A 27,380-nucleotide genomic window follows, 5' to 3' on the forward strand; every position below is an offset into this window, starting at 1 on the left:
ATAGGTAATCCAAGGTAATCAAAGCCGTAATTTACGTAAATCAAACATCAAACGTAAACGGATGATGTCGCATTGATGTTGTGTCAAAAAAAATTGACAGGAAACATTTCTAAACAGAATGCCGTTATTATTCTGAGACTTCAAATTTTAAACAGTACGTTCGACCTTCATGGTAGGTAGTTTTTTTTATACCCTAGAATGCTTTAAGCTCTAGGCCCCTAGGGCCTAGGTGGGCCTAGGGGACGGAAGTAGGAGGCTGATAATCAATCAGTCGTGTTCCATGGTTTTTAATGAAAACTGACATGAAAATTAATATTTGCTTAAATAGGCACATTCATACACCAAACACGTGGTTAACTAGGAAATGATAAGGCCACTATATGCAATGTTCCCATTAATATGGTACACACGGTAGACAATTTGTAATTGATGGTTTTACGGATGAATCGCATCTTTGCATAACAGACAATGACTACAGACTTTATATAAACATGTTTGCTTGTTTAATTCAACTTAGAACCATAAGTTACCTCCGATTGTCTACATGGACGCTTCATATCCATAGGAAATACGTTGATTCGTATTTATTTTGTAGTAACACTTCACTTAAATGAAGACCACTATATCGGGTGTAAAAAATGAGCCATCTTTTTTACATTAGACTAATATTAGTGTTAGCCGTAGTGAGTATAGTAGTGGGTGATTTCTACAGTAGTCGGTATGACAACTTTGACATTACCCCTCTTTTGGAGAACGACAGGATCCTCCTCGGATACACTAAGTGCTTCCTGGACCAAGGCCCGTGCACCCCCGATGCTAAGGATTTCAAAAGTGAGTCAATTTGAAACTTCTTCTACACTGGAAAAAATCTTGAATCTTATGTGGCATACCTAATCCAGTGTAGATAACTACTGTGTGTGTTTCAGGAAAGATCGTCAGAAAGTTTCAGATTCATGAGAATGAATGAATAAAATTTAAGTTATGTGATTTTTTGCTATAGTTTTGCCTCTATTTATTCAGTGTTCTATTTCCTCCTTTATTTCCAGAGGTAATACCTGAAGCCTTGCAAACCGTGTGTGGAAAATGTACACCGAAACAGGGAAATCTGATCAAAGTTGTCGTAAGAACTTTAAGAGAGAGACACCCTGAGAGTTGGGAGCTATTGTTGGATCGATACGACAGTGAAAAGAAGTTTCGCGAGGAATTCGATAAATTCCTGCTACAAGATGACTAGGTGGGAGCTGGCTGCGAGCTCTGAGGCAGGCGCTGCAGCAGCAGAGCTGCCATGATACAATTGGAAACCCATATTGTATGGACTTCAAAACAATATACCGTGCAGTGAACACGTTAGCAGGCTTCAAGTGGTTGTAATCTTTATGGTAGGTTACTGATTGATTTCTCGATAGTTCGCATGCATCCTGGTTTAAAAATACAACCTACCCGCTATTTGAAGGCGCAGCACCTTTTTGTTACAACTAGATAATTTATATGTTGTGATAAATATGTTATGTTGTGAAAAGTTCAAGTCAATCAAACTATAGTTTATAGTAATAAAATTTTATTTAGTAAATATAGTTAATAGTTTCATAATTTAATTCAGCCTTTCTTACATCCCACTTTAACTTTTATTACAGCCATCCAATTCGGTAATCATACCATAGATATTCATTAAATTACATAAGGAACTGTGCAGTATTATGGTACAGTCGAAGTCGAACACAAATCACCGCACAGGAAGCAACATGGCGTCATTGGCGTCCTTACGCCTTGACGGTCTTGACGGCCTCGATCTTGTCCTTGAACTTGTCCTGGTAGATGTTGTTGGGGTCGTACCGCACGGCCAGCTCCTTCCACAACTCGGGCCGCTTGTTGATGAGGTGCCGGATCACCTTGTCGGAGCCTGACTTCTGCTTCTCCGTGCACTTGGAGCAGTCGTTCTCGAGGGCGTCGGGGAGGGTCTCCTTGAGGGTCTTGGCGTCGGGCGTGCAGCGGCCCTTGTCCAGAAGGCAGTCCACGTAGCCCTTCAGCAGGCGGTTCGACTCCAGAATCTCGTCGAGGTTTACGTTGTCGAACTTGTCCGTGTAAGTAGAGGCAGGCTTGGCCCACGCCGCTCCCACGGCGCAGGACAGGGCCACTAGCACCAACACTCTCATGATGTCTGGAAAAACAGAAAACGATGGTCAATGAAGGGTCATGGATAACAATGCCCATGAATATGGGAATCGAAGTTTTTTGTGATTAGGTATGTAGGTACCTACTATGGTGTAGCACATCTCATAGCTAGCAGTATCAATACATGAGAATTTATCGCGTAACAGCATGCCTGTATCCCCCAGTGGTTATTTTAATCACAATAATTGCCCATTGTTTTATTGTTGTTGTAAAAGATTTTAATTATGCTATTGTCATATTTTGTGCCTCTGATCTTCCTTCATAGAATACATAGGTGATACGAGTAGGTCCAACACTCATTCGATAATAAAGAAATATAGAGCACAATTTTAAAGAATTTAAGATAAAAGCTTTACTAACGTTTTATAGTTACCAGTTGTTAAACTATAAGTATAGTAATCGGCTGGGTAAGTAAGTATACACTAGAATTTCATTTAGCAATAGGTACACATTTAGTTTAGCATACGAGTCGTCCCTGGTCTTATTAATGTGATCTCTTGATCAGCCAGCGGCGGGGCAGAGGCAGGGCAACTGCACCCGAGTACATTTCCATGACAATGCGTTTACTGAGACTGCTAATTAAACAACTAGCCTGTATTCTAACGTGGCAGTCACTAACAAGGTTTTACCGTTTTTTGCTAAGATAAATTATATGAAAACACAAAAAAACACCTAGGTACTGATACGATGGACCACCATATGTATGTATAGTAAGTAAACTTATTTTACCTGAAGACAAGTTGAAAATAATTTCACGTGTTGAATGTTTAATTCGACAAACAAAAAAAACATGCTAAAATAGACTTGAAATATGAAATCAAAGTTGATTGATATAGATTTGCAGATCCGTATAACTAATATTGTACTAACTACGTAAGTATTGTATATTTTTAGTAAGCATAACATCTTACTTTTTCATTTCAGGTTATTCATGAGTTATAATTCTTGTTGATCAAATTTGGATATTAGAAAACTAATCAATTTAATTTAGATCGTAATATACTTGAATGAAAAGAACTTATCCTAATACGGAACCCTTAGTCACGTCCTAATAGCAACCTTAACTTTTAAAGAGCACTTATCTATTCATGAACGAACTATTTTACTGCCGATTAATTAAGTCCAACTGATTGGCTTCTCATTTGATTGACCAGTTAATGAAATAGGAACCAGTAGGTACATTCGAGATCTATACAAGTTTACGGGACTGAAATTTAAACTGTTCAGATAAAATTGACTGAAACTCGTACAAACTAATATTTTAACCAACGACAAACACTTTCCAACACTTTCTGTGATCCTTATATTCCTGTCTTATCTATAGTCTATCCCACAGATGTATGTATGAGAACGGAGACCCTCTTATTTACCTGTAAGGTATATAGTAGTAATAGTCCAACACGTTTCACTGAGCACCAGGTACTGTGTATGACTGTCAGACGACGCTCAACTATTATATACTGCTTGAAGGGCGGTTAGCCAAGATACTTCGTCACACCATTACAATAATCGTACCTACAAATAATCTTAGGGATAATAATTATTCATTGATATGAAATATTGCATATTCCATTGAGCCTGGTTATTTCCGTTGGCTAGCTACTACATATAAATAGATTTCAGGATGTTTGCATTATGTTTACAGGACTTTCAATTAGCTTTACCTTTAATCCAATAACTATAGGTATTTTGTATCCACAAAAGTTTTAGGTTTACTTGGATACAGCAATAAGATACGAGCATATAAGTAACGAGCCTTTGATTATCCTTTCAATACTAGAATTCGATGAAGCCCTGGTTTATAATTTGAGGGAGAATAGCCCTCACATGTATATATGTATATACCGCGTGGGTGCTAGGCTGGCTGACGCATGCAGGGCTATGGTCTAGTGCGGGGCCCTGGAGTATAGTTGAATGTATGTATCCAACTATAAAATTTTATTTTATTAAGGATGTTTTGGGTACCGATGTCTTACAATTTAACATGTACATACATGTACAACTCTCCAATGTAGAGAAAAGTAGATATATAAGTGCTTATATACCTACTGTTTATCTCTACATTGGAGAGTTGTGCTTGTGGTGTAAGTTAAGTAAGTTAATTATAATAAGTTAGGTCATCCTTCACAGAACGAAGGAAGTACCTAGATGTAATTGAAGAGGCAATATTGGGCTATAATAATACCTACTATGTTTCGAAGAAACAATACGCATCAATTGCTGCTACTGCTGTGAAGAGTTTTACATTTTAGATCATTCTAGGGAATTGCTTAGTTTTGCTAATCACTATATTTCTAAACCGTGTCTGATTCAAATTAAAAACCCACTCACTTTATTTACATCACCAAAGTTAACTAGTAGAGAATGCCACTAGCATTAAGTTCACCTTTGTAACAATTTATTTTGTGCAATAAAGAATTCAATAATAAACCCCAAAGGGCTTCGTTAAATATTTCAAAATACCTAAATACTACAGAAAAAAGTACTTTTGCAATGATAAGTTCCAGTGACATAGCACCAAATTACTCCTAACGGAAATGTTCAAACACTAAATTAGTTTTTTTTTTATTGGGGCCAATTGGTGTCGGTATTTGTCAGTGGAACTTTTTCATTGTTCGCCAATGTTAGATGCTTTTTTTCAGTCAACTAACTCAATCAAAATTACACCATCGCTTTACTACTGTTATATAGAAAGCTTTCACCCTCCTGATTTGAATTATAATAAGTATTATAATTCAAAATCTTAAGTATGAGCTCATTTCATGAAACTTTATAATTACTATTTACTGTAGCTAAGTGTTACCAGTGTAATCATAATTGGACTTCCTATGTAGTGGAGTGCCTTACACAATGGTATTGTCTGACCTGCCATTACGTGTGTCTGCGAGCTTGCATCAGCACCAGAACTTCATTTACATACAATTATTCACAAATAATTCATACTTAATCCATAAATACATATGAAACAAGAAAAAAATGCCACATCCTGCTAGGAGTTAATTAAAGAAGGATCGTCCAATGATGCTTTGCTGGTTGTTAGTTGTTAACTGTATGAAGTTTGAAGTAAGAGCTACATAATATAGAGTCAATATAAACCCATATTTGCTCGCTTAGAAAGTAACTCATTATTTAATAATAATAATATGTGCGGACATCACACACAGCCATCTGACCCAAAACTAAGCAGAGCCTGTAATATGGGTATCGGACAGCGGATATATCTACACAAATACATAGATAGGTAGGTACATATTATTTATAAATATCAACACCCTAGACCCGAGTACAAATATCCGTTTTTAAACAAATACATATATCTGCCCCAGCCGGGAATCGAACCCGGGACCTTCGGCTTAGCAGTCAGGGTACCCACTACACCATTCGGTCGTCTAATAAATAAAGACCTCAGTTAGATTTTTTTAATACTTTTAAATACGACAAAAAAAAACTAGAAAGTTAATACACTCACAGGCAATGAAAAAGTTCCACCTGCCATTGATGTTCCATATATGTCACTTGGACTTTTTCATTGCTCGTGAGTGCATAATTTTATGAACGTCGAAGGTGATCCTGCTTAAATTTGACGATCTAGTTCCAACCGCGTAGAAAATTACGATGGTGGTTACTTACTTATGTCTAATTCTATCAAAAAATATTCCTACTCAACACAGTTTTCTGTGATCATTTTCATTGTAACAATATAAGTTAATAATAAACATAAAAACTAGAAGCTAAATGAACATAACCTACGTAAACACCTCCATGTTTATTCAGCCAAGCCTGACCGCTCTGACGTAGATCAATAAAAAGCTGATCCAATTAGAATATTTTCTTGTAATTGCAGGTAATAAAGCATGTTATAAAAACAGATGAATTAGTTATTTATTTGTATGTTGTTGCTTCGGATTATAATCTAAGTGTTTACTGAGATTCATAATTTGATTATTTTACTATATGTATAGTACTTACCTACGACGACTAGACAGGTAGCCGGTAGTTGCTGGATGACAACGATATAATTATGTCGTTAATCTAAGCTGGATGAGGAAGGCCGAGGACAGAGTGTTGTGGTGCTTCTTGGCACGGACGGTTAAACGCTGATGATGGCTGTACGTTGATGATTGCATAGGTAGTATGAGTCCGCCAAATAAAATTATTTTAATACACATAAAGTACCTAAGAAACTACTAACGCCTTGGTGTTGATCAAATTTATATGTTGGTAACCGCGAGTCCACGACGGCACGCGGTAGAACGACATTGTAAAGTACCTAAGTTATGGGATGAGGATGAAATGAAGGATCAATTTAATCAATTTTATGTGAGCTTCAGATTGAGTTATAACTAGGTTTTCGTCAATAATAGTGTTCAGAACTGCCATCTATCGGAAAATGAAAATATCAAAGAATACTAACAACGGCATCGTTGAGATAAGATACTTAAATGCATTGTTAAGTATAAATTAAATGCTCGCGATACTGGAGATTCAGGTAGTTTTCTCTAGATGGAGGTAAAATAGCTGTGAATAAAATAATACAACAATCACTTTGTAAACGCCACTTTTTGATGCCAAAATTTTCGGGGATTTATAAACCAAGTTGTATAGGGTGTTGCAAAAGGGAATGATTAGCCTTTTCGTGGATTTCCAAAAGTAGTAGAAAAAAAGTTTATCAAACTAACCTCCTGAATCACCCCCCTTCCGTATAATATAGGTACCAGTTTTGTAACATACTGTAGATATCCCCCCCTCAATTATTTGTATACATATATATGCATGAATATTTCCATTTTCAGCATGCTACACCATATAATCTTAATCTCATCTAGCCACAATGAAAATTTGTATGACATTGTAAACACTTTTTTACATCTAACCGCAAAGTACCCACTCCGGGGTAATCTATTACAATGAGACTTTTATGACCACAAATGGCGTCACGGTTTAATATTACTTTAATGCGGGATACAGGCAGAGGAAGTAAAGGCTGAAATCTTAGAAGTAATCTACGAATATTGGTCAAGTAATTAGGCATATACAGTCAACAAAAGAGATAATTATAGCCACCCTTTTTCATCCAGTATACTAAATAATTGAAGACTGGTAGAGCTCAATGATATTAATTGTTCTGAAAACGATTATCCTTTACCCTATTGGTTGTCTGGATAAGATCTCTAAGACTCAACGAGGGCCTATGCCTTATGGAGTTATCACTGCTACTACTTAAAGGTTGCATATTATACTTCCCTATCCTAAACAAACAGAACACAACTAATTTATAATTTCTGGGAAGTAAACATATTACTCACGTAACGTTATTAATTGCATAGCTTATCACAGTTGTGCATAATGCAGCTTTAATTACAAATGCTTGGCTTCAGTGGAGAGGTAATGAGTGGCTGGAGGCACTACGAACGTGAAACATATTCACACCGTAATGGTTACAGGCCGGACTGTGGGTTTTACAGTCACGTGGACTGAAGCATTCACAATTCATGAAACTGGAGGGTTACTTTGTATGACCATAAACGAAGTTTCTGAGCGCTGCTGCGCGAGCCACGACTATATCTCGTTGTATTAAACATTCACATTGCACGATAGCTCTCTTTTGTTCGTTTTTCGTCAGTATAGAGTAACCCACCTAAATAGTGGGCCGATCCCGGACAATTCTAACTTATCGATAGCTAGATAGCTAGGTTATTCGACAGGCGGTTCACCGGATTCTGTGTATAAGCGCCCCTGCTCAGTTATAGCTTAATATTCAGAAAAGATATGATGCATTATGAATTGATGTGGGTTTATGATGAGATATTTCCATAAATAGTTCATGTGATATCTACTCAGATAATAAAGGAAGAACCCTTTGAATCAACGGCTGTATGCTAAACGAAACCATTAGGGTTTTTGTATCTTTCCCAAAACGTGCGACAAAGAAGCATTTTTTGCGATTGATGATTAGTTAGGTTTAGGGTGTTTTATTTACTAAAACTACTGCTTGGATTAAATGTTTATGGCTACTAGAAAATAAATACCTTCGTATTATAATAGCTATACTTAGGTAGGCAAATAGAACGATATGTTATAAATTATGATATAATATATGATTGAAGGCCTTATTTGTATTTTTCCTAGGTTGTGTGTAATTGACTATACGTTATTCATGCACCTTGTTAAAACTGCATGCCCTAATAAACTCAGATTGAAAATAAATATTATGACATCAGTGAAGTCAACATATTGTAGCGGTGAAGCCTAGCGCACTAAGTTGACATTATACAGGGTGCTTTATGCTTTTGATCTTGTTGCAGTTTCTCTCTGGCGAAAAGTGGGTGCAGCAATGCACCTCTGCCTACCCCGCAAGGGAGTACCTTAGTACAAGGCGTGAGTGCGTGTGTGTAGTTTCTCGAGAGTTCACTGTTTTCAGAGCTGTAACCTTAAATATTGAAGTTGTGGAACATTATAAATACTAAGAAGTTATTATGTACCCGTAACTACTACTTATATTCCAATCGGGTTCAAGAAATTGTGCCTTTTTAAATAAGATTCTATAATATGATCTCCAAAAGTTCCAACGTACCTGCCCCTGGCTCTCATAAATGGGACTAAATAAGGGGTTCTCCTGCTGTGAAGCTGCGTTTTTTAACAAATACGCGGATAAAAAAACATGAAACACTGAAATAATTTCTTCTTTATCTTATGTTTTTTCATAAAACCACTCTAGTGGTACTTTCCTATTTCCTAGATAAAAAGTTCAGGAAATAATCAGATATATTTTTCGCGGAAACTTCCAATAAGCAGGTGACTAAGTGTGTAGAGACAAATACCCTTGATTCCATACGTACTATGTACCTCCTAACCAAAAACGTTCAATTGTCGCGGATAAAAAAAATATACTTTTGAAGGTTTAGATGTTTAAATTAATGATGATGTTCTAAGGCTTCGTTTATTGTATTCGGTGTGACAAATGGGCAACCATAACATCCTGTATACAAAGAGTTTTTATCCAAGTACAAATGAAATAATGAAGTAACGAGGGGAAAATTAGATGTTTTAAGCACGACCATGGATGTATATAAGTAGTGGGTACAATATACACAAATCATCACAAGTCATCCCGACTCATTTGTTCTCTGTTTGCGGTTTCACAATCACATCTCAATTAGAATTATACGTAGAACTGTGTGTGCTTTACTTATTTTATGAGTTCAATCAATGTTTTGGTGATTTTTGGATAGATTTTTAATAATCGCTCTAGATAAGTAGCGAACCAGTGGTAAAAGCAGTGATGATCTTATTGAAATTTAAAAAAGTGCCACTGTGCTGTATTACCAAAACTACTCCTCTTCCAATTAAGTCCAAATTATTATATAAACAGTCAGTATCACCTCTACAAACGATACCAATATAAATTTAAAGCTATAATTAAAAAAAACAATTGCCCATTTCTTATCGACTCCGTTATTTCCAGCCAGTAACCATACAGGCCGTATACCAATCCACGATCCCAACTAAATCCTCCTTTCTCCCTGACAGATGACATCGCTAAAACTCCTTGCGCTAGCCTGCGTGATGGCGGCGGCACTGGCTGACGACACGTACACAGACAAGTATGACAACATCAACCTGCAGGAGATCCTGGACAACAAGCGGCTGCTCATGAACTACGTCAACTGTGTGCTGGAGAAGGGCAAATGCAACGCTGAAGGGAAGGAGCTGAAAGGTACGAAGTGATGTGGACTTGGTGGAGATAAATCTTGAAGCATTAGTACTACCCTTGGCCTTAATTACTTATTAACGGACGACCGCGTGACGTATCGGTTAGTATTACTGGCTGTTGCCGGGGTTCGATTCCCGGCCTGCTAAAATATTTGCTATCGGATCTTGGATGATAAATGTTTGTGTTGTGTGCTTGTGTGATATTTCCAATACTTACACTTAATTATGGCAATAACCCTGATGTTTTGAAAGATGCACATTTCCTACGTACCTACAGTGAATAGTTTTTGTTGTAATCTCTGCGTTTGCATTTCAGCCTACTATCTAGTGCTTTGTCGTTAATAGTCGTTTTGTCGGAAAATTTTGAATAGAATATATTTTCATAAAACCGGCAGCATCTGTAAATTTCCCATGCTTAAAAGACATAGATAGTGGTAAAACCATGTACTTAAGTACTATAGTTGAATCACTTCAGTGCGCATCCGTTCAAAAGGAAAATACTCAAGTTACAGTGACGTAACTTTCATGTCTGCCGGAAGTACCTAGTTCTAGTTATTAGTTTTTAATTGCTACTTTGCAATACATGAAGCCCAGTACAAATAAGATTTCATGAGTATTTTCCTATTAGGTACTCTAGTATATGTTACTAGTAATGATTACCTAGAATGATTTATACAGCTATGTTTACTTTTGGCTGTACTGCTGCTGTATAATTTAGACCTAATTTTAATATGAAACATTTTCAGTCCAAATCATCGGCCTTCTAGACACGGGCTAACTTAAACTGCGGTGGTTAAATCTCAATAATTATGGCCATTAGCAATGACTCAGGGTAATGCGGGGCAACGAATAATGAGACATGTAGTTTAGTGATGAGCACCTCTTGTCAACAAACTTAGCTATAGAACTTAGGCTACATTAAGTATACAGATTGCTATCAAAGGTCTTTAACCACTATACTGCAATAGATAGATATAATATTATTGATGATTTGATGATTAATTTATTGACTTCTCAAAGTATTCTTAGACTATTTCTCAACTATCTTTATACCAGCATGGCCACTATTTAGGTTTAAACTAGATACCTACACTACACCCTTCAATATTAATTTTAGTCTGGACCTTACTTTAAAATTCAATTAAAACAATGTAACTAATCTATTAAAATTAACTTACAATAAAATAATTCCATTTCACAGACCATCTAGAAGAAGCGCTCCAAACAGGGTGCGCGAAATGCACGGAAGCTCAGAAGAAGGGCGCGCAGACGGTGATCGAGCACCTGATCAAGAATGAGCTGGAGCTGTGGAGGGAGCTGGCCAACAAGTACGACCCCCAGGGCACCTTCAGGAAGAAGTACGAGGACCAGGCCAAGGAACACGGCATCGTCATCCCCGACGAGTGAAGAGTGGAGAGAATGCTTTAGTGAAATAAATACTTCCTCATTTTTACTCAGCGTGTTTTTTTATTTCGATGTTTGTTTTTCCGGCGTTTTATTTTATTTCGGTGAACTGAATATTGAGACTGATTCTGAAGCAAACAATTTTGAATTAAGTTTTGACAAAGCCAACGAATTCAGATATTTGTTTGATCTAATACGTTGTATACGAGTAGTTAGTTGTTTATGAACGTTGCACAAAAAAAGGATTTGGTTTCGATTCCCAATCATGGGTTAATATTTGCTTGAAATCTGCTTAGTCTGGTCTAGGTAGCAGTCATCAAAGTTAAGTGTGTTATATTAAAGGCCAATGTCTAGAAGCATAAAAAAATACATATTGATCAGTTAATTCAAATGCTATTTAAGCACATACATAGCCATACGGCCCTTTGCTCCCCAGCGGAGATTGGGAATAAGAAAGTAAGCAGGTATAGCCATAGTAATTGGAAAATTTATAAAGATATGAATGACTACCAAGAATCTATAAGTCAATTATGAATCATGATCCTAATGATAGATTTACTTTCCCTGTACAATCTCGGTTTTTTTACCACAGTTTAATCGTTCCAAAGTAGGTATTCCACTAATAAATGACCTTGCTCTGACAGCATCAGATCAAAACATGTAGAAATAAGGTACCTACAATGTGGTTACTCATAGAAAATCGATAGTATATTAGGATTATTTAAAATCCTGTATGATTGAAAGAAATAATAATATTTACACGCTAAGTGCATGTTCATCAACTCATCTCATATGAATGTTTGCAATGCATTCAATCAAAAATTATTGACAAGTGACATGAAAATCACTTATTATATGAATAATTAAAAACATAACAATGGTATGATTTGCGTAATCGCTAAGTAGTGTAAACAATGGGAGACAATAGATTCTACCATGGGTTTGGACATTGAAGATGTCCTGTAAACGTCGTATATAAGATATCATTTACTCACGATCTTCAGTTGTCTTTGTTCATTGTCACAACCTAGTAATTGTAACTGACCACGTCGTAACCAGGTAGGCTCATGTTTACTTAGAAACTATTAATATTTCTTTGGATATTATTTACAAAACAAGACAATCTAAAAAACCAAGTGCAGCACAGTGTTACGTATAAAAAACGGTTCCAAAAATTTACCTGAAGTGGGTGATAGATGTACAAAAGACGTTGTGTTGTGGTTTGACGACCTTTTTCGCTCGTGTGTCACCTTAAAACTTAAGGATTAGTACTTTACAAGCAAAAAAGTTCTTCAAGTTTGCATAAAAGGTTGTCCAGACACAATCATTCGAACTTACACGTATGTCATCAACTTTAAGCCAACGTAAACAAAACAAATGCAATCTATAAACATCGAGTATTCTCGAATGTTCCAGAATGAACTCGCTGCTTCTCTTCGTGTGCCTGTCGCTGGCGGGGCTGGCTGCCTCGGAGCAGTACACGGACCGGTACGACAACCTGAACGTGGAGGAGATCCTGTCCATCCGGCGGCTGCTGGTGCCCTACATCAAGTGCATGCTGGAGCAGGGCCGCTGCACGCCCGAGGGGAAGGAACTTAAATGTAAGACGCCATCTTGGATTTTTGTTGCGACGTTTGTTGGTGAAGTTTTGAAGGAGGGATTGCGCATTTTTAGGTAGCGATAGGGGTGGTTTTTTAAAAGTGTAAATAAGGTTTAGTTTGTATTATGTTTACAAACATTCGTTGTTTAGTCACAGAATAATAACTTCGTTTTGTTTACTAGTAGGAATTCTATAATGAGGTTGTAACATACATACATAGCTCAGGCTCAGATTCAATGTTTCCTGTACGAGCTACGATGACGCTACGCTTCTTGCGGCTAGTGTTTGTTATCAAAAACTATTTGAAAATTACAGAAGTTCATTTGTTTCTTTTTTGTTGAAATAAAACTTGGCTGAGGTTTGCCCCACAATATTCCAGCATTTAATAATATAAATTGTCTACCTATCTAACATTATCTTTGATGAAATATTTCAGTGCACGTGAAAGACGGCATGCAGACAGGATGCTCGAAGTGCACTCCATGGCAGCGAACCAACGCGAGGAAGGTGGTCAAACACATCAGAGAGAAGGAGACAGAATACTGGGAGGCGCTCAAGAAGAAATACGACCCTAAAGATGAGTTCAAACCGACCTACGAAGCGTTTCTCGCGGCTGACGACTAAAGGGAGCGAGATGAGTTGTACATTGATGATATAATGATAATGATTCTTGTAACACGGGTACTGCACTAAAATTGAAATTTAATGAAATTTTGTTAGTAATTATTGGCTGAAAACTTAAATTCAAAACGCACTGCAGGATTTCAGCGTTATCTAGACTGGACTGGAGAGTTATTGCCATAATCTCGCTGTTAATTAAATTAGATTTAAATTAAAAATTAAATATTTGTACGATAAAATTTAGTGCCTATATCACTTAATAAATATATTTTACAGTTAAAACCCTCAAGTCTAGTATCTGGCTAAGAGTTATTAGTTATGTGTATGCACGTAATATTAATAATTATTATATCTGTGTAAAATACTGCAAATTAATAGTCTTTGTTAAGTATATAATATTATTTTACGTACTTACGTATTTCATGTCACATTTTTCATAATCGTAATTCGTAAGTAAAACCAAAAAATAAATAAAACAAGTCTTACATAAGTATCTGTTATATTAATTTCAATGTGTGTCAGGGAAAAATCTGCTGTTAAACTTAAAAATTATGTAAACTATAGAAGTTAAATTAATTTACAGATACATCACCTTTAACAAGAAACTGTGCTACCACAAAAAAACTTTAAACACTGTTTAGCAAGTGTTTAAAACGAAATTTAACAGATTTTGTAGGCGCTTGACAGCGCTAAACACCTGTTGAATACTACGTTAGTTTTTGTGGTAAAGCCCTAACTGTTTTTTAACTGTGTTTTGGGATTTTCTAGACTACTGCAGCATGATCTTGCTGTTTATCGTCATCATAGCGCCCCATACACAAAAATAAATCTTGAATTATCACGTATCACGCGTACAGCTTAATCCAAATCTCTACATGAAAACTTTTCCTCGACTGAGGGACACGATATGAAGCAAATCTCGTGTTCTGACATAAAACCGCGTTCGTCGTAAGATGACAAACGATTATGAGAGTTGAAGGTTGTGCAGTAAGGTCGACTTATTACCATAAACCTGTTATTCTTGGCATATTGTTAATTTTACTGCTTCTCAGAAAGCCGGTCTAGCGAGAAATTGGGAAGTTTATAAGTACCTATACCTACCTATAATTCAGACTTATCATCTTCAAAATATATAATATAGTGGCTTCAAATACTTGTCTTCAAATACACTTAGTTGTTCATGTAGTAGAACTAAATATTGCAGCCAGAACTAAGTCATGCATCTAGATGAGGTGATGATTATTTAACAAAAAGAAACTAATAAATAGGATTTAAAAATATTTATTTTCCTACTTAAATCTAATCTCCAATCACATGAGTATGAGTATGTTTCAGTCTGATTCAGTCCTGCTTCTCTCTACTTAACCAGAGACCTTCCTGAGCTCGGTCTCGTACTGCTTGACGTACTTGCGCTGGGGGTCGTAGAGGGCGACGAGCTCCTGCCAATAGCCGGCCTCGTTGTTGATGAGGTAGCCAATCACCTTGCGCGTGCCGGCCTGCTGCGCGGGCGTGCACTTGCCGCATTGGTTCTCTAGCGCCTCTCGGACGTGTGCTGCAGAAACATCACAGTGTTATTGGGGCAGAAAGTTAAAAGGATAAAATAGAAAAAAAAATATGACCTGTTTTCAGCCAGCTAGCATCTTTTTAAAAAGCAAATAAATAAGTTATCTTTACGACAATTCAAAGCAAGTAAAATAAGTATGAAAAGAATCAACTAAATAAAATTCATCAAATAAGTTACTGCCACAAAGTACGTATAGATCACAAGCTTGTTGATACCGTTTTTTGCTGGCCATATTATAAATAGTTTAGAATTAACTGTTATTTGTCTATGATCATGATCAACATAGCAATAAACGGTTTCCGTTTGGCCGTGAACCTGATTAGCAACAACTTGTTAAACTAGCACCTTCGTTGTGTGACGGCTTCTTATTGTAACTAACAAAGTAATCAAATCTAATGGAAACACAACGATAATTTTGAGGACTAATTGTAAATGTGCCCAGCGGAGATTATATCACGGACAGTCAACATATTCTAATCTGTTGTCATTATCATCTACCCAAACATACATATACATAGGTAAGTATATTATTATTCTATTACCACGACGTTTTCTACTATATTTTATCCTCTTTACAACAAGGGCTTTGGGGATTAAGAATTTACTTAGGTACTCCTATAAGCGGCAGTAATAGTCTACTTAGTAAAAAGTCCACTTACATTTGAGTTCCTTGCCATCAGGCGAGCACTTGCCCTTGCCGAGCAGACACTTGACGTAGGGCACCCTCAGCCGCGAGTTGTTGAGGATCTCGTCCAGGTCCAGATTGTCGTATCTGTCGGTGTACGAGCCGTTGGGACGAGCCGAGGAGTAGGCAACTAGCGTCACGAAGCAAAGGGCCACGAACAACTTCATCCTGGAAAGGAAACACTGGTTTTAGTCATAGAAAATTAGGGAGAAATAAGGTTAGTTTCAATGGCTTCTTGGGGTGCAGTGCAGTTTACAGTGACGTATCAACTGTAGTTTATATACGGCTACTGCTGGTAACCTGACTGGCTAATTCTTTCACCACGGCTTCAAACTCTAGAGCAGCTCCAGTGTTTGTTACCGCTAAGAAAATATGGGTTCGAAAGTTTTAAATGGTCTAACTTACTTTGAAAATGAATAAAAAGCTTCGACTGTGTTTCGAAAGGATGGTTTGCAAATAATGATGTACCGGTCAATCTGAACTGGACTTATATAGCCATTTTGCTTGTAGATCGTTGACTCCAGACTTCCCCAGGAAACGGGTTTGTGACTAGGCCGGGCTGAGTTGTTTTGCTAACGTATCCACTACGTCAGCGACGCAGCTTCATCGGGCTTAGCGACCAGACGTTTCTTAAGACTTGATCAATTTTGCAGGGAATTTTCCTGTTCCAATGTTTTTTTTTTTATGTTGACCTTGTTTATTTTCTTGGATTTGTAAAATATATTGCTGTGTTTTAGTCGTATTCTATGTTTTTATTTGTTATTTGAATAAAATTATAAAAACACTATGTTATTGAAATACATCAGAGTCCTTACGTGCCCACCTATAAAAGTATAAACTCAAGGTTAACCGATCCTATACTCGTATAGCGAGAAATAGTTGTCAGTAACAATAGGCAATACAATTAATTTATCGATAACTCATACAGAGCTCTAAAGTGTGAAGATTGTAAAATAGTGTTTAAAAACCAGTGACTGGATTGAATATGCCTATAGACTATTCATCATCAGCCAATAATCATCCACTGCTGGACAGGCCTCTCCCAAGGAGCGCCACAACACTCGGTCCTCGGCGTTTCTCATCCAACCACTACTGGCTACCCGCCTAAGGTCGTCAGTCCAGCGGGCAGGAGGGCATCCCACGCTGTGTTTGCCTGTTCGTGGTCTCCACTCGAGAACTCGTCTACCCCAACGGTTATCGGTTCTTCGGCAGATATGACCAGCCCACTGCCACTTCGGCTTGCATATTTTGACAGCGATACCGTTAACCTTAGTCCTCTGACGGATAACCTCATAGACTGCATAGACTACTAAACTCGTATTTAAAAAATATATACAGGGTGTCCCAAAAGTCAACGATATGCCTTGGAGGGCTGATAGACCAGCTCATGAGTAGCCAGAATATCATAACAAGACCTCAGTAAAAATTTGATAGTTTTCGAGAAATTTACACTTTTATAAATTTGCTGAAAATCGACACCTTGGATGAGTTTTTTGGGTGCTGCCGGTACAAAAATCCATATTATTACTATTTTTTTGGTGTTGCATCACCCTGTATAGCTCTGCTATTGTTCACACTCAAAAAAATAACAAGTGCTGTATGTTTACAAGAAAACACGGTTTTCCAAGTCATACAAGGTAGTCATATTTTTTTATAAGCAACTTTGACACTACATACTGTAAAAAAAATATACCATGCAATCCTGGCACCTTATTTAAAAAAATAGCTCATTTAATGCAATTTTCAAAATGGTATAAACCGTTGCTATTTTTTCATTAAGAAAAAAGTTATTGCCATTTTAGTGCAAAACAACCTCGATACAAAATTGTTTGAAGGAAATTTATCTAACGGAAATTTATTAAGGGTAGGTCATGTTGGAATGAGTTAAAGAAAAATAGGTGGTGGGGCCGGGCGTGGGAAAACAGAAAACGTGGTCACAGTTAATAAAAAACGCATTTTGAGTATCTTTCTCGAAAAAAGTGGACTGTACCAACTCCACATTCCCCATAAATATAGTGTATGGTAACGTACATTCCTGAGTAGTACAAATGTGTGATATTGTACAAGTAAAACGCTTACACATGCTTAACTCACAGTATCCAATAAAGGGTCAGATCAGCTGTTTGTCATTAACATTACCCTTTATTACTTTTTATTCATTAAACAAAACAAAACTCCCAATAATATGATTATGAATATGCTGATTATGTACTTAATATAATAATAGGCTGTTATAATTTTGAAAAATTAAAATAAATGTCAATAAATGTTTTTTTTTTAAATAAGGTGTAAAAAACGCAAAAACATGTTTTTAAGAGTTTGGTAAGTTTTTTTTAGCTGTTTTAGCGTCATCTATTTCGCCACGGCTGACCTCACCACCTATTTTACTTTAACTCATTCCAACATGACCTACCCTTACAGCATTACTTGTTATTTTTTTGACTGTGACCAATAGCAAGGCTATACAGGGTGATGCAACACCAAAAAAATAGTAACATTATGGATTTTTGCACCGGCAGCACCCAAAAAACTGACGCAAGGTGTCGATTTTCAGCAAATTTATAAAAGTGTCAATTTCTCGAAAACTATCCATTTTTACTGAGGTCTTGTTATGATATTCTGGCTACTCATGAGCTGGTCTATCAGCCCTCCAAGGCATATCGTTGACTTTTGGGACACCCTGTATGTATAATTCTCTAATCCGACTACAAGTGCAGATGAAATAGAAAAATATGAAATTTAATCATCGTTACACATAATAATCATGAGTTTATTAAGAAGAACCAGTGAATTATTCAAAACGGCCAGCCTCCCGTTACCTTCTCAAATAAACCGGAACAAGCAGTTAAGGAGGACATAAATATAAATAAGGAAAAAAACTACGAGTTAAAGCGACGGTTTGTTTTTGTTTTCGTAGATATTTATAGAATCGGATTAAATTAAAAATAAACGCGAAATTTTGCCACCAAATTAGAATTTGTTCAAACTTAAACAGCTTAAAGTAGGTTGAGCTTTTACGCACCCACTTTTCAGTGTGAATTTGTGTGAAAATGTATATGGTTTTGTGAGATTTTGATTTTAAAAAACATGCTAATCTAAGGTGTTTTGCAAAGCCTAAGTTTGAATACTGGGAAAATTTAATACCTCTACGTATAGGTAAATATTGTTAACAAAGGATACTCCTAAAGCTCCCTTGTCTGAGATACAGGGTCTCACTTAGTTCGGCAGTGGATGAAGAACAATACCTTTTTTGAGACACTTATACAGCCTTAGTTTAGTTTACCTTCTAAGTTAATATACTTATGTGAACAATGTGTTATCGCTCCTAGATTGGACCATTTTCAGTGATGCTTATGTAATTTTATCTTAATCATTTATAATAAAATGTAATTTATTGCACGCTTTGAGAGTGGTAATACCACTTATTGTAATTTGCAAGCCTTACCAGGCAGAATATGTAGGAACCAAATTAATGTAAAACAACTAATATTGTAAACTAGTGTTGCCACGAATAGTGAATTGGCCGAATACCGAATACCGAATATTCGGCGACGCTGCCGGCCGAAGCGCCGAATATTCGGCCGCCGAATATTCGGCGCTACAACCTGTTTTTTTTGTTCCTGGAACTGCTTTGAAGAAGTCACTACAGATTTTATCAGAAATGCTAATTATTAGGAGGCAGATGCTGTGGCAAACGAGTTGAATTTTTATTTGATAATAGTTCGCCTAGATCTAATGGCCGATCCTTACAAGTGGTGGTCAGCAAACAAAAAACAATACCCGAACCTTTTGAAATTTGCAAAAACTTATCTTTCTTCACCTGGAAGTAGCGTCTATAGTGAGAGGGTATTTTCTGAGGATGGTTACAATGAAAAGCGCAATCGTGGGCTACCAAAAAATGCTGAAATGCTCGTTATTATCCAGCACAACTTACTACTGATTATTTTTAAGTACTAAAATGTTGTGATTTGGAAATAAATACACAATTTTGATTAAAATAACAAGTAATTTTTACATGATTTACTATTCGGTATTCGGCCCGAATAGTACGCACTATTCGGCCGAATACCGAATACTGAAAAAACTGGCCGAATAGGCCGAATACCGAATAGTTGCCGAATATTCGTGGCATCTCTATTGTAAACCCATATTCAGCAAATAAATATTTCTATTCTATTCTATTCTATACTTATAATTTGGCTACGGCGCTTATCCAAAAATTGTGGAAAAATCTCTTATGTACTTATTATTACTTTCTATCAATTTAAAGTTTATTAGCCTTACTTAATTATGGTAATTCTATCTGGTGACAATCAATTTGAATTCGATTTTGGCGTTGACTAGATAACGCGATGATAGTTCATTGAAGTCACCCTGAATCACCCTGTATACAGCGGCGTACTTACCACCATACCACCATATAAGTAGTTGGCGAAAATGTTAGCAGCTATCATGTCAACCAAATTATCTTGAATTCAATTCACGTATTTCTTTGTACAATAACATTATTATGTTGGCTATACGACCATTATAAAAATAAATTCATAGTGCGTCGGTGTTGAATATGAATAAGAGTATACCTATATCTTCTCATTCTCCATTATCAAGTACTTACATCCTTACAATCTGTGCCAAGTTTTACCTGTCTATCCAAATATTCATAGCAATGCCATATATTTTCCTTCCTCACAAACTAGTATTTAAAATAAGAACAAAGAAAATTTTCAAAAAATATCGTTTATTAAAATCGAATCATAATTTAAAAATCACAGACTACGCTTTACACCAGCCAGCAACATCAGGCCTTGACCTCCTTGAGTTCCTTCTCGTACTTGCTGACGTACTTCCTCTCGGGGTCGTACTTGGCGATGAGCTGGTCCCAGAACTCCTGCTCGTGGTTGATGAGGTGGCCGATCATCTTGCGCGTGCCCTCGCGCTGCTTGTCCGTGCATTTGCCGCAGTTGTTCTCCAGCGCTTCTTGGATGTGCTCTGCGGGTGGAATGAAAGTCAGAAAAAGGTGAAGGTGCCGTTGGTAGATTAGAACTTGGGGATTTGCACGACGGTTCCATTCGAGAGAGCCTGGTTCAGGTATAACACCCCTACAGATAATAGAATAGAGAGGGTATACCAAACATCTAGAAACATTACTTCTTGTCTTACAGTGGGTCGGTAGAGGAGATCTAGTAGGATTTTTGGATTGAGATTGACAAAGTCGTCTTTTATTGCTTACTCTACTTTTTTCTGCCAAAAACAGGCACAAAGAAAAGTTAAACTTTGAAAGACTATCACTTTTCGGACGATTAAAACCCATTGAGTATGGATGGTCGAACCGAGTCCGCTTTCTTACATGATTAAAACCAATAATCCTCCCTTTTTCTTCGCTGTAGCCTACCAATTTGGTATTTTATGAAACACTCACCCTTCAACTCCTTGCCGTCCGGGCTGCACTTGCCCTGGTCCAGCACGCACTTCACATACGGCACCAGGAGCCTCCGGTTGGAGATCAGCTCGTCAAGGTTCACGTTGTCATAACGGTCCGTGTAGTGGGAGTCGTTGGGGCGCGCCGCCGCCGCCGCCACCGCCACCAGGAGACAAGCCAGGGTTAGCTTCTGCATGATGCTGTGGAAGAGAGAGGTGAGGTTAGGTGGTATGTGATGAAAAATTTAACACCTTGGTGTTGGAGCATTTCAGTACCGTCGTTTTTAGGGTTAGGGTTTACCTCAACAGGTGAAAACGGAACCCCACGGATAAGACAAACTTCATACAAACATTCGTAATTTGTTGTGGAATGTTTATACGTATAGGAATGCTAGTCCCAATGTATGCCAAAGCTGAGCATTACCTCTTTAAAATTTAATTATTAACCAGTAGTTGCAATGCTCGGCTGTAAACTGAAAAAACTGGATAAATGAGCTTTCAGGCTGGTGCATAAAGCTCTAAAAGTATCATTTAGTAAAAAAACTTCAACACAGCAACAACTTCAAACTTTCTATTCAGCTTTCAATTTAGTAATAGGCTAGATGATTTATTAAAAAACTGAAACCTTTAGGCACTCACTCAGCACAAATAAAGCACAGACTTAAATATTACTCCACTTCAGGATAAAATAAAATAAATAAAATGTTTGTTTACCTAAAGTTCGGATAAGGTGTGTATGGTTTAGCTAGTAGATCACAACTGATTATGACCCATCTACCAAACCGCCTCTTATATATGATATTGTTTGAACGTTGCACCTAAGAAAATTGCTGTTGTATTAGTAATTATTTACTTGAAATTGTTTTTTGTCCGTGCTTACGTTAAGGTTGATTTTTATTGAACTTTCCGCATTGACATAAATTCCAGTAAATATGAATTAGTATTCACAAGATCTGCAAAGCTTAATTATTATCTTATACACGCCTCTGACGATTTTTATATAAACGTTGATCCAGTTTTCAATTGGTTTACCCGTGTATGAAAGATGTGTGTACTTATAATATTTGTAGCTTTAACTTATAATAATGCACTTGTCACTAACCAATTAAACATATTCAAACTAATAAAAAATAAAATAAACTATCGGACAACAGGTTTGTAGATTCATCTTTGGTTGTTAGATCAGTATTTTGGAGATTATTTTCATCTGTCTTCAATTCTTCACCTAGTCTGAAGTTTCATGTTTTTGAATTTTCTACGGCGATGTTTTCGGGAAAAAACTGGTTCACTTGCTAACGACAAGTGAAGCAGGAAGTTAAAGACCTAAAACTAAGGCTAACGTCCCCATTATAAACAAATTTTGCATAATTTGTAGTAAGTATATCCCAGTAGTAGAATCGCTGTTTATGTACTTACATACCTATACCTATATACCTATCTAGTGTATGTATCTTAGTAATAACTAATATTACATCTATGTGTTAGTCTAAATATATACTACTTATATAATACTAGCTGTGCCCGCGAGCTTCGCTTCGCCTTAAAAAGTTTTCCCGTGGGAATTCCGGGATAAAAATTAGCCTATGTTCTTTCTCAGGGTCTAGACCATATGTATACCAAATTTCATTCAAATCCGTTCAGTAGTTTTGGCGTGAAAGAGTAACAGACAGACAGACAGACAGACAGACAGACAGACAGACAGACACAGTTACTTTCGCATTTATAATATTAGTTAGGATTATTATTATTACAATGCATACAAATTTATTTATGGGATAAAGGTCTGGGATTAAAGATTTTATAACTTTGGCCTATTTTGAAAATGTAGGAAACTGATTTGTTGGTTCTGTAAGAAATTAATCCATACCTGTCAAAGCATGATATTTTTATGAAAAAATATAAAATAAGAAATATTTCAATGTCAGCATTTAAGTGCCAATGATGGGCATGAGCCTCTTGCAAGATGCCTTTGCGGTCCTCGGCCTTCCTCAACCATCAACCACCACCAACCACTTGTCTTAGGTCATCCATCCAGCCAGCAGACCGGAGGGCGTCTTATACCTACGTGTGCATGTTCGTGTTCTCCACTCACGCACTCATATACCCCAATGGTCATCAGTTCTCCATGTCCATCCTTTATTGGAAGATATAATCAACCCACTGTCTTTTAATCCCGCAGATTTTAAGACTTAAGTAGATAACAGTTACATCCTTTGGGCGATCCGTCCAACCATCACTGTCCAACGATTCTGAACCATAACTGTCCATTACATTATCACCGGCAGGATGCACTGATTGCTTTAGCTTATTATCTTAATACTTCTAGGCTATTAACCGAATACGAAATAAAAAAGGAAGAGAGTTTTTTTATATCTGCACGTCCACCGAAATCTTCGCTAATTATGAACTGATTTTCATAATTATTTTTTTGCTTTACTTACCTACCTATGTTGTAACTATGTAGGTTTACTTCAGAGGTGGTCCCTTATTTATATGCCACCAATATCCAATATTCTCACTTCTACGGGGCAATTCAAACCAAGCAACTTGTAACAAAACTTGACTAAAATATGTAATAGGAATTCAAAACAATTTTATTATTTCAGCCTTATCAGTACTATTTACGCCTTAGCAGCCCAAGTGAGGGCTCCTTGTACTGTTTTTACATGATTTGTTGACACTACCTAAGTACCATCCAATATTTCTATGGCCACGGGACAGTTCAAACTAAGCAATTTATTACAAAACTTTATTAACCTACTTCATATGACAAAGTAACACATCAATTCCAGCCTCATTTACGCCTTGAGTTGCCCTCAGTTGGTCCTCGTACTGGGCGGTGTATTTCCCGGCGGGGTCGTACTTGTCGCTGAGCTTACTATGGTTTATGGTTTTCTACTATATTCATTGGTTTATATAGACACTACTGCTAATATCTAATATCCGGACTCACGGCTTGATCTCTACCAGTACCTAACTATGCTCGTTTTCTACTAAATTCATTGATTTATATAGACACTACTGCTAATTAATATCTATAGGCTTCTGTTTCTCACCTTCTACCTAAACATGCTTTTCGTTATCTAAATTTTGTACTAAATTTATTGATTTATATAGACACTACTACTTCTGTCCAATATTCTTACTTACTGCTATAGGGCAATTCAAACCAAGCAACTTGTAACAAAAACTTTATTAAACTAATAGGAATTTAAAACAATTTCATAATTTTAGTCATATAAGCATCATTTACGCCTTGACAGCGCGCAGTTGGTCCTCGTACTGGGCGGTGTATTTCCCGGCGGGGTCGTACTTGTCGCTGAGCTGCCTCCACTACGCGGGCTTGTGGTTGATGAGGTGCGCGATCACCTTCCTCACGGCTGGCTTCTGCTTGTCCATGCTTGTCTCTACCAGTGTCTAATTATGCTTTTTGTTTTCTACATACTATATTCATTGGTTTATATAGACACTACTACTAATAAGTAATATTCAGATTCACGACTGGCTTCTGTTTCTCACCTGCTCTTCATGCTTTTCGTTATCTAAATTTTGTACTAAATTCATTTATTTCTATAGACACTACTGCTTCTGTCCAATATTCTTACTTACTTACTGCTATAGGGTAATTCAAACCAAGCAATTTGTAACAAAAACTTTATTATACTAATAGGAATTTAAAACAATTTCATAATTTTAGTCAATTATGAGCCTCATTCACGCCTTGACAGCCCTCAGCTGGTCCTCGTACTGGGCGGTGTATTTCCCGGCGGGGTCGTACTTGTCGCTGAGCTGCCTCCACTCCGCGGGCTTGTGGTTGATGAGGTGCGCGATCACCTTCCTCACGGCTGGCTTCTGCTTGTCCGTGCATTTGGCGCAGTTGTTCTCGAGAGCCTCTTTGATGTGAGCTGGGGAGGGGATGGTACATTAGCATACTGGGTTTTGAGCAGTGATAGCACGGTTAATTCTTCTTCTTTCGTGTCAGTGAAATGCGATTTTTTATATTTTTCCAGACCAAAAAGAAGCAACTTTGATAGCATTCTGGTTGGCCTGGAGTAAGTCTTCCCGTGTGCAGGTGGAAGGGCACAGGGGACAGGAGAGTAAATGCTCCATAGTCTGGGGGGCGGTACCACAGTCGCATAGGTTGGTACCAACGGTATAGCCCCACTTACAGAGATTGTCGGTTAATTAATTTTGGATATGCGGAACATGTTCATAAACCCGCACTAGGCCAGCGTGGTGGACTAGGCCAAAAACCCTTCCTTCATTGGAAGGAGCCGTTGGAGAGGAGAAGATTCCGTGCCCCAGCAGTGGGGATGTGTGGATGGGGTCGTGATGAATGTGATGATGCGAGAGATAACGACTTATGAACTATGCTGTAACTGTTACCCACAAGAGAGGTATTCCTGGAAGATTTGTAGTCAAATTGTTACTGCATGTGCAATTTTGCATGTAAGTACAACAATTATTATATATAGAGCTGCCTATTATTATCATGTTTTTATCTATCATTTATCTTATGATAAATGAATGACGATGTTTTTGTTTACTGTAAAGATTTACGTTGGTCGTCGGCAAAAACTTTAACTTATTTTGAGCAAAAAGCTGTGACGCAATCGTATAACTACCTCAGTTTACAATTTTACAATGCAAAAACTGGGTATTTATAGCTGGATGGAAAAAATACGCAATTTTGTTATGAGTGATACGGTAGGTTAGCAATTTAGTAATGACTGCTATAAATATACCAGTTTTATTAGGGCATTTGGTATGTGGGAACCATCAGACAGAAGTTAATCTATTTAGTCATTTGTATTTATAATGTGGGTGCAGCAATGCACCTCTGCCTACCCCGCAAGGGAGTACATTAGTACAAGGCGTGAGTGCGTGTTTTTTTTTATTTTATTTATAATTCTATTCTAGTCAGATACGTACGTTATGAAGATTTTTAAAACACAGCTTGTTCACAAGTAAAAATAGGTACTAGGTACCTTCAAGTCTTTCAAGCATATTTATAAGGAAAAGTCCTTATATTTTCAACAACATACGTACGTACTTAATATTTTATCTACCTATCTTGGTACACGAAAAGCTATATATATATATCTATATGAGCTATAGCTATATCAAGAAAATCCAAATTCTACTTACATTTGAGTTCCTTAGCCTCGGGCGAGCAGCGGCCGTGGTCCAGCGCGCACTTGATGTAGGGCATCATGAGCCGGTCATTGGCCAGGATCTCGTCCACGTTCACCCCGTCGTACTTGGACGTGTAGGTGGCCTGGGGCCGCGCCGCCGCCACGGCCACCAGGGCAAGGCATACTAGTACTAAGGAGTTCATTCTGGAAGGGTGAAAGCTGGTTAGGAAGAGTGGAAGATTTAAGAAAAAGAAAACTAAGTTTTGAATTTAGAACTTGATGCATGAAGGAGGCAAACTACTACTATAAAAGATCATTCTGGAAGAGTGAATACTGGTTAGTTAGAACGAAAGGTTTAAGAAAAATAAAACTAAGATTTTGAAGGAGGCAAAGTACTGGGTAATGAGTTTATTTGTAGAGGATACTGCTGGTTAGTAAGAACAAAAATTTAAGGAAAAGAAGACAGATTTGAATTTAGCATTTGATCCGTGACTTCTTATCCGGAGTTTCGGGTGAAGATGTTTGTCAGTATAGGTAGGTATAGAGGTCGATACGTAAAATATTAAAAGTACCTGAATATTTTAAGTTTTAACTATGAGGTCAATATGTCACTAGAGAAGGCTGGAGGTGACTGGTGTGCATTTCGCTGGTCAACGTGCTTTATATACAAATTAACAAAATTTACCTTAAAGCGAGTCATGAAGTTGCCCAGGTAGGTTTTCGTAGAAAACCTCATTGTCGTCATTTCATATCAATATCAGGTTTTTGTCGAAAGGGCGCTAATGGAGTGATCAATACTTGCAAGTGTCGTTAACGACTGATTCATAAAGCATCATAACTAAACATCGTACGGATGTGTTATTTTTATTTCTACTAGTTTCAAATTAAATCTAGTTAAGCTTTTGTAAAGAAGAAAAATACCAGTAGAAAACTATTCCGTATTAATCGGTCCGACCTCATCAGTCCGCTGCAGCTCTACATAGAGTTAAATACATAATCTAAATGGTCGCTTGGGTACTCTTTCCAATGGTAGACCCATATGTATATAATAAGCATAATTATATTATA

At 37.2% G+C, this 27,380-nt stretch overlaps 7 protein-coding genes across 7 annotated transcripts; 3 read left to right on the forward strand and 4 right to left on the reverse strand.

Moving 5' to 3' along the window:
- Positions 1-580: 580 nt before the first annotated feature.
- Positions 581-1,568, forward strand: LOC105393168 (allergen Tha p 1). Its single transcript, XM_011564903.3, has 2 exons — positions 581-831; positions 1,047-1,568. Exons 1-2 carry the CDS (start codon positions 639-641, stop codon positions 1,232-1,234), a joined length of 381 nt encoding a protein of 126 aa, XP_011563205.3. The 5' UTR covers positions 581-638; the 3' UTR covers positions 1,235-1,568.
- Positions 1,542-3,685, reverse strand: LOC105393169 (allergen Tha p 1). Its single transcript, XM_011564904.3, has 2 exons — positions 3,543-3,685; positions 1,542-2,158 (listed from the first exon to the last, which is right to left on the reverse strand). Exon 2 carries the CDS (start codon positions 2,151-2,153, stop codon positions 1,761-1,763), a length of 393 nt encoding a protein of 130 aa, XP_011563206.2. The 5' UTR covers positions 2,154-2,158; positions 3,543-3,685; the 3' UTR covers positions 1,542-1,760.
- A 5,526-nt stretch (positions 3,686-9,211) lies between these two features.
- On the forward strand, positions 9,212-11,338 carry LOC105393182 (allergen Tha p 1). The gene is made up of 3 exons (XM_038106113.2): positions 9,212-9,336; positions 9,703-9,889; positions 11,087-11,338. Exons 2-3 carry the CDS (start codon positions 9,703-9,705, stop codon positions 11,290-11,292), a joined length of 393 nt encoding a protein of 130 aa, XP_037962041.1. The 5' UTR covers positions 9,212-9,336; the 3' UTR covers positions 11,293-11,338.
- An 876-nt stretch (positions 11,339-12,214) lies between these two features.
- On the forward strand, positions 12,215-13,905 carry LOC105398098 (ejaculatory bulb-specific protein 3-like). Its single transcript, XM_011570151.3, has 3 exons — positions 12,215-12,348; positions 12,706-12,890; positions 13,326-13,905. The coding sequence occupies exons 2-3, from the start codon at positions 12,707-12,709 to the stop codon at positions 13,511-13,513; spliced, it is 372 nt and encodes a 123-aa protein (XP_011568453.3). The 5' UTR covers positions 12,215-12,348; position 12,706; the 3' UTR covers positions 13,514-13,905.
- Positions 13,906-14,775: 870 nt separating this feature from the next.
- Positions 14,776-16,304, reverse strand: LOC105393171 (ejaculatory bulb-specific protein 3-like). The gene is made up of 3 exons (XM_038106339.2): positions 16,165-16,304; positions 15,734-15,927; positions 14,776-15,062 (listed from the first exon to the last, which is right to left on the reverse strand). The coding sequence occupies exons 2-3, from the start codon at positions 15,924-15,926 to the stop codon at positions 14,872-14,874; spliced, it is 384 nt and encodes a 127-aa protein (XP_037962267.2). The 5' UTR covers position 15,927; positions 16,165-16,304; the 3' UTR covers positions 14,776-14,871.
- A 4,176-nt stretch (positions 16,305-20,480) lies between these two features.
- On the reverse strand, positions 20,481-21,944 carry LOC105393172 (ejaculatory bulb-specific protein 3-like). Its single transcript, NM_001305480.1, is given in 3 exon segments — positions 20,481-20,748; positions 21,179-21,378; positions 21,892-21,944. Coding segments are annotated over 2 exon segments (405 nt in total). The 5' UTR covers positions 21,375-21,378; positions 21,892-21,944; the 3' UTR covers positions 20,481-20,539.
- A 2,873-nt stretch (positions 21,945-24,817) lies between these two features.
- LOC105398101 (ejaculatory bulb-specific protein 3-like) lies at positions 24,818-26,945 on the reverse strand. The gene is given in 3 exon segments (NM_001309094.1): positions 24,818-25,082; positions 26,326-26,516; positions 26,885-26,945. Coding segments are annotated over 2 exon segments (381 nt in total). The 5' UTR covers position 26,516; positions 26,885-26,945; the 3' UTR covers positions 24,818-24,891.
- Positions 26,946-27,380: the final 435 nt, after the last annotated feature.

Source organism: Plutella xylostella, chromosome 19, assembly GCF_932276165.1.
Source record: "Plutella xylostella chromosome 19, ilPluXylo3.1, whole genome shotgun sequence".
Classification (NCBI taxonomy): domain Eukaryota; kingdom Metazoa; phylum Arthropoda; class Insecta; order Lepidoptera; family Plutellidae; genus Plutella; species Plutella xylostella.

Coding starts and splice junctions, on each gene's coding strand:
- LOC105393168 (XM_011564903.3), top strand. CDS start 639: ATGAGCCATCTTTTTTACATTAGACTAATATTAGTGTTAGCCGTAGTG. Junction 832..1,046: donor CGATGCTAAGGATTTCAAAA/GTGAGTCAATTT, acceptor CTTTATTTCCAG/AGGTAATACCTGAAGCCTTG.
- LOC105393169 (XM_011564904.3), bottom strand. CDS start 2,153: ATGAGAGTGTTGGTGCTAGTGGCCCTGTCCTGCGCCGTGGGAGCGGCG.
- LOC105393182 (XM_038106113.2), top strand. CDS start 9,703: ATGACATCGCTAAAACTCCTTGCGCTAGCCTGCGTGATGGCGGCGGCA. Junction 9,890..11,086: donor TGAAGGGAAGGAGCTGAAAG/GTACGAAGTGAT, acceptor TCCATTTCACAG/ACCATCTAGAAGAAGCGCTC.
- LOC105398098 (XM_011570151.3), top strand. CDS start 12,707: ATGAACTCGCTGCTTCTCTTCGTGTGCCTGTCGCTGGCGGGGCTGGCT. Junction 12,891..13,325: donor CGAGGGGAAGGAACTTAAAT/GTAAGACGCCAT, acceptor GAAATATTTCAG/TGCACGTGAAAGACGGCATG.
- LOC105393171 (XM_038106339.2), bottom strand. CDS start 15,926: ATGAAGTTGTTCGTGGCCCTTTGCTTCGTGACGCTAGTTGCCTACTCC. Junction 15,063..15,733: donor TGATGGCAAGGAACTCAAAT/GTAAGTGGACTT, acceptor ATGTTTCTGCAG/CACACGTCCGAGAGGCGCTA.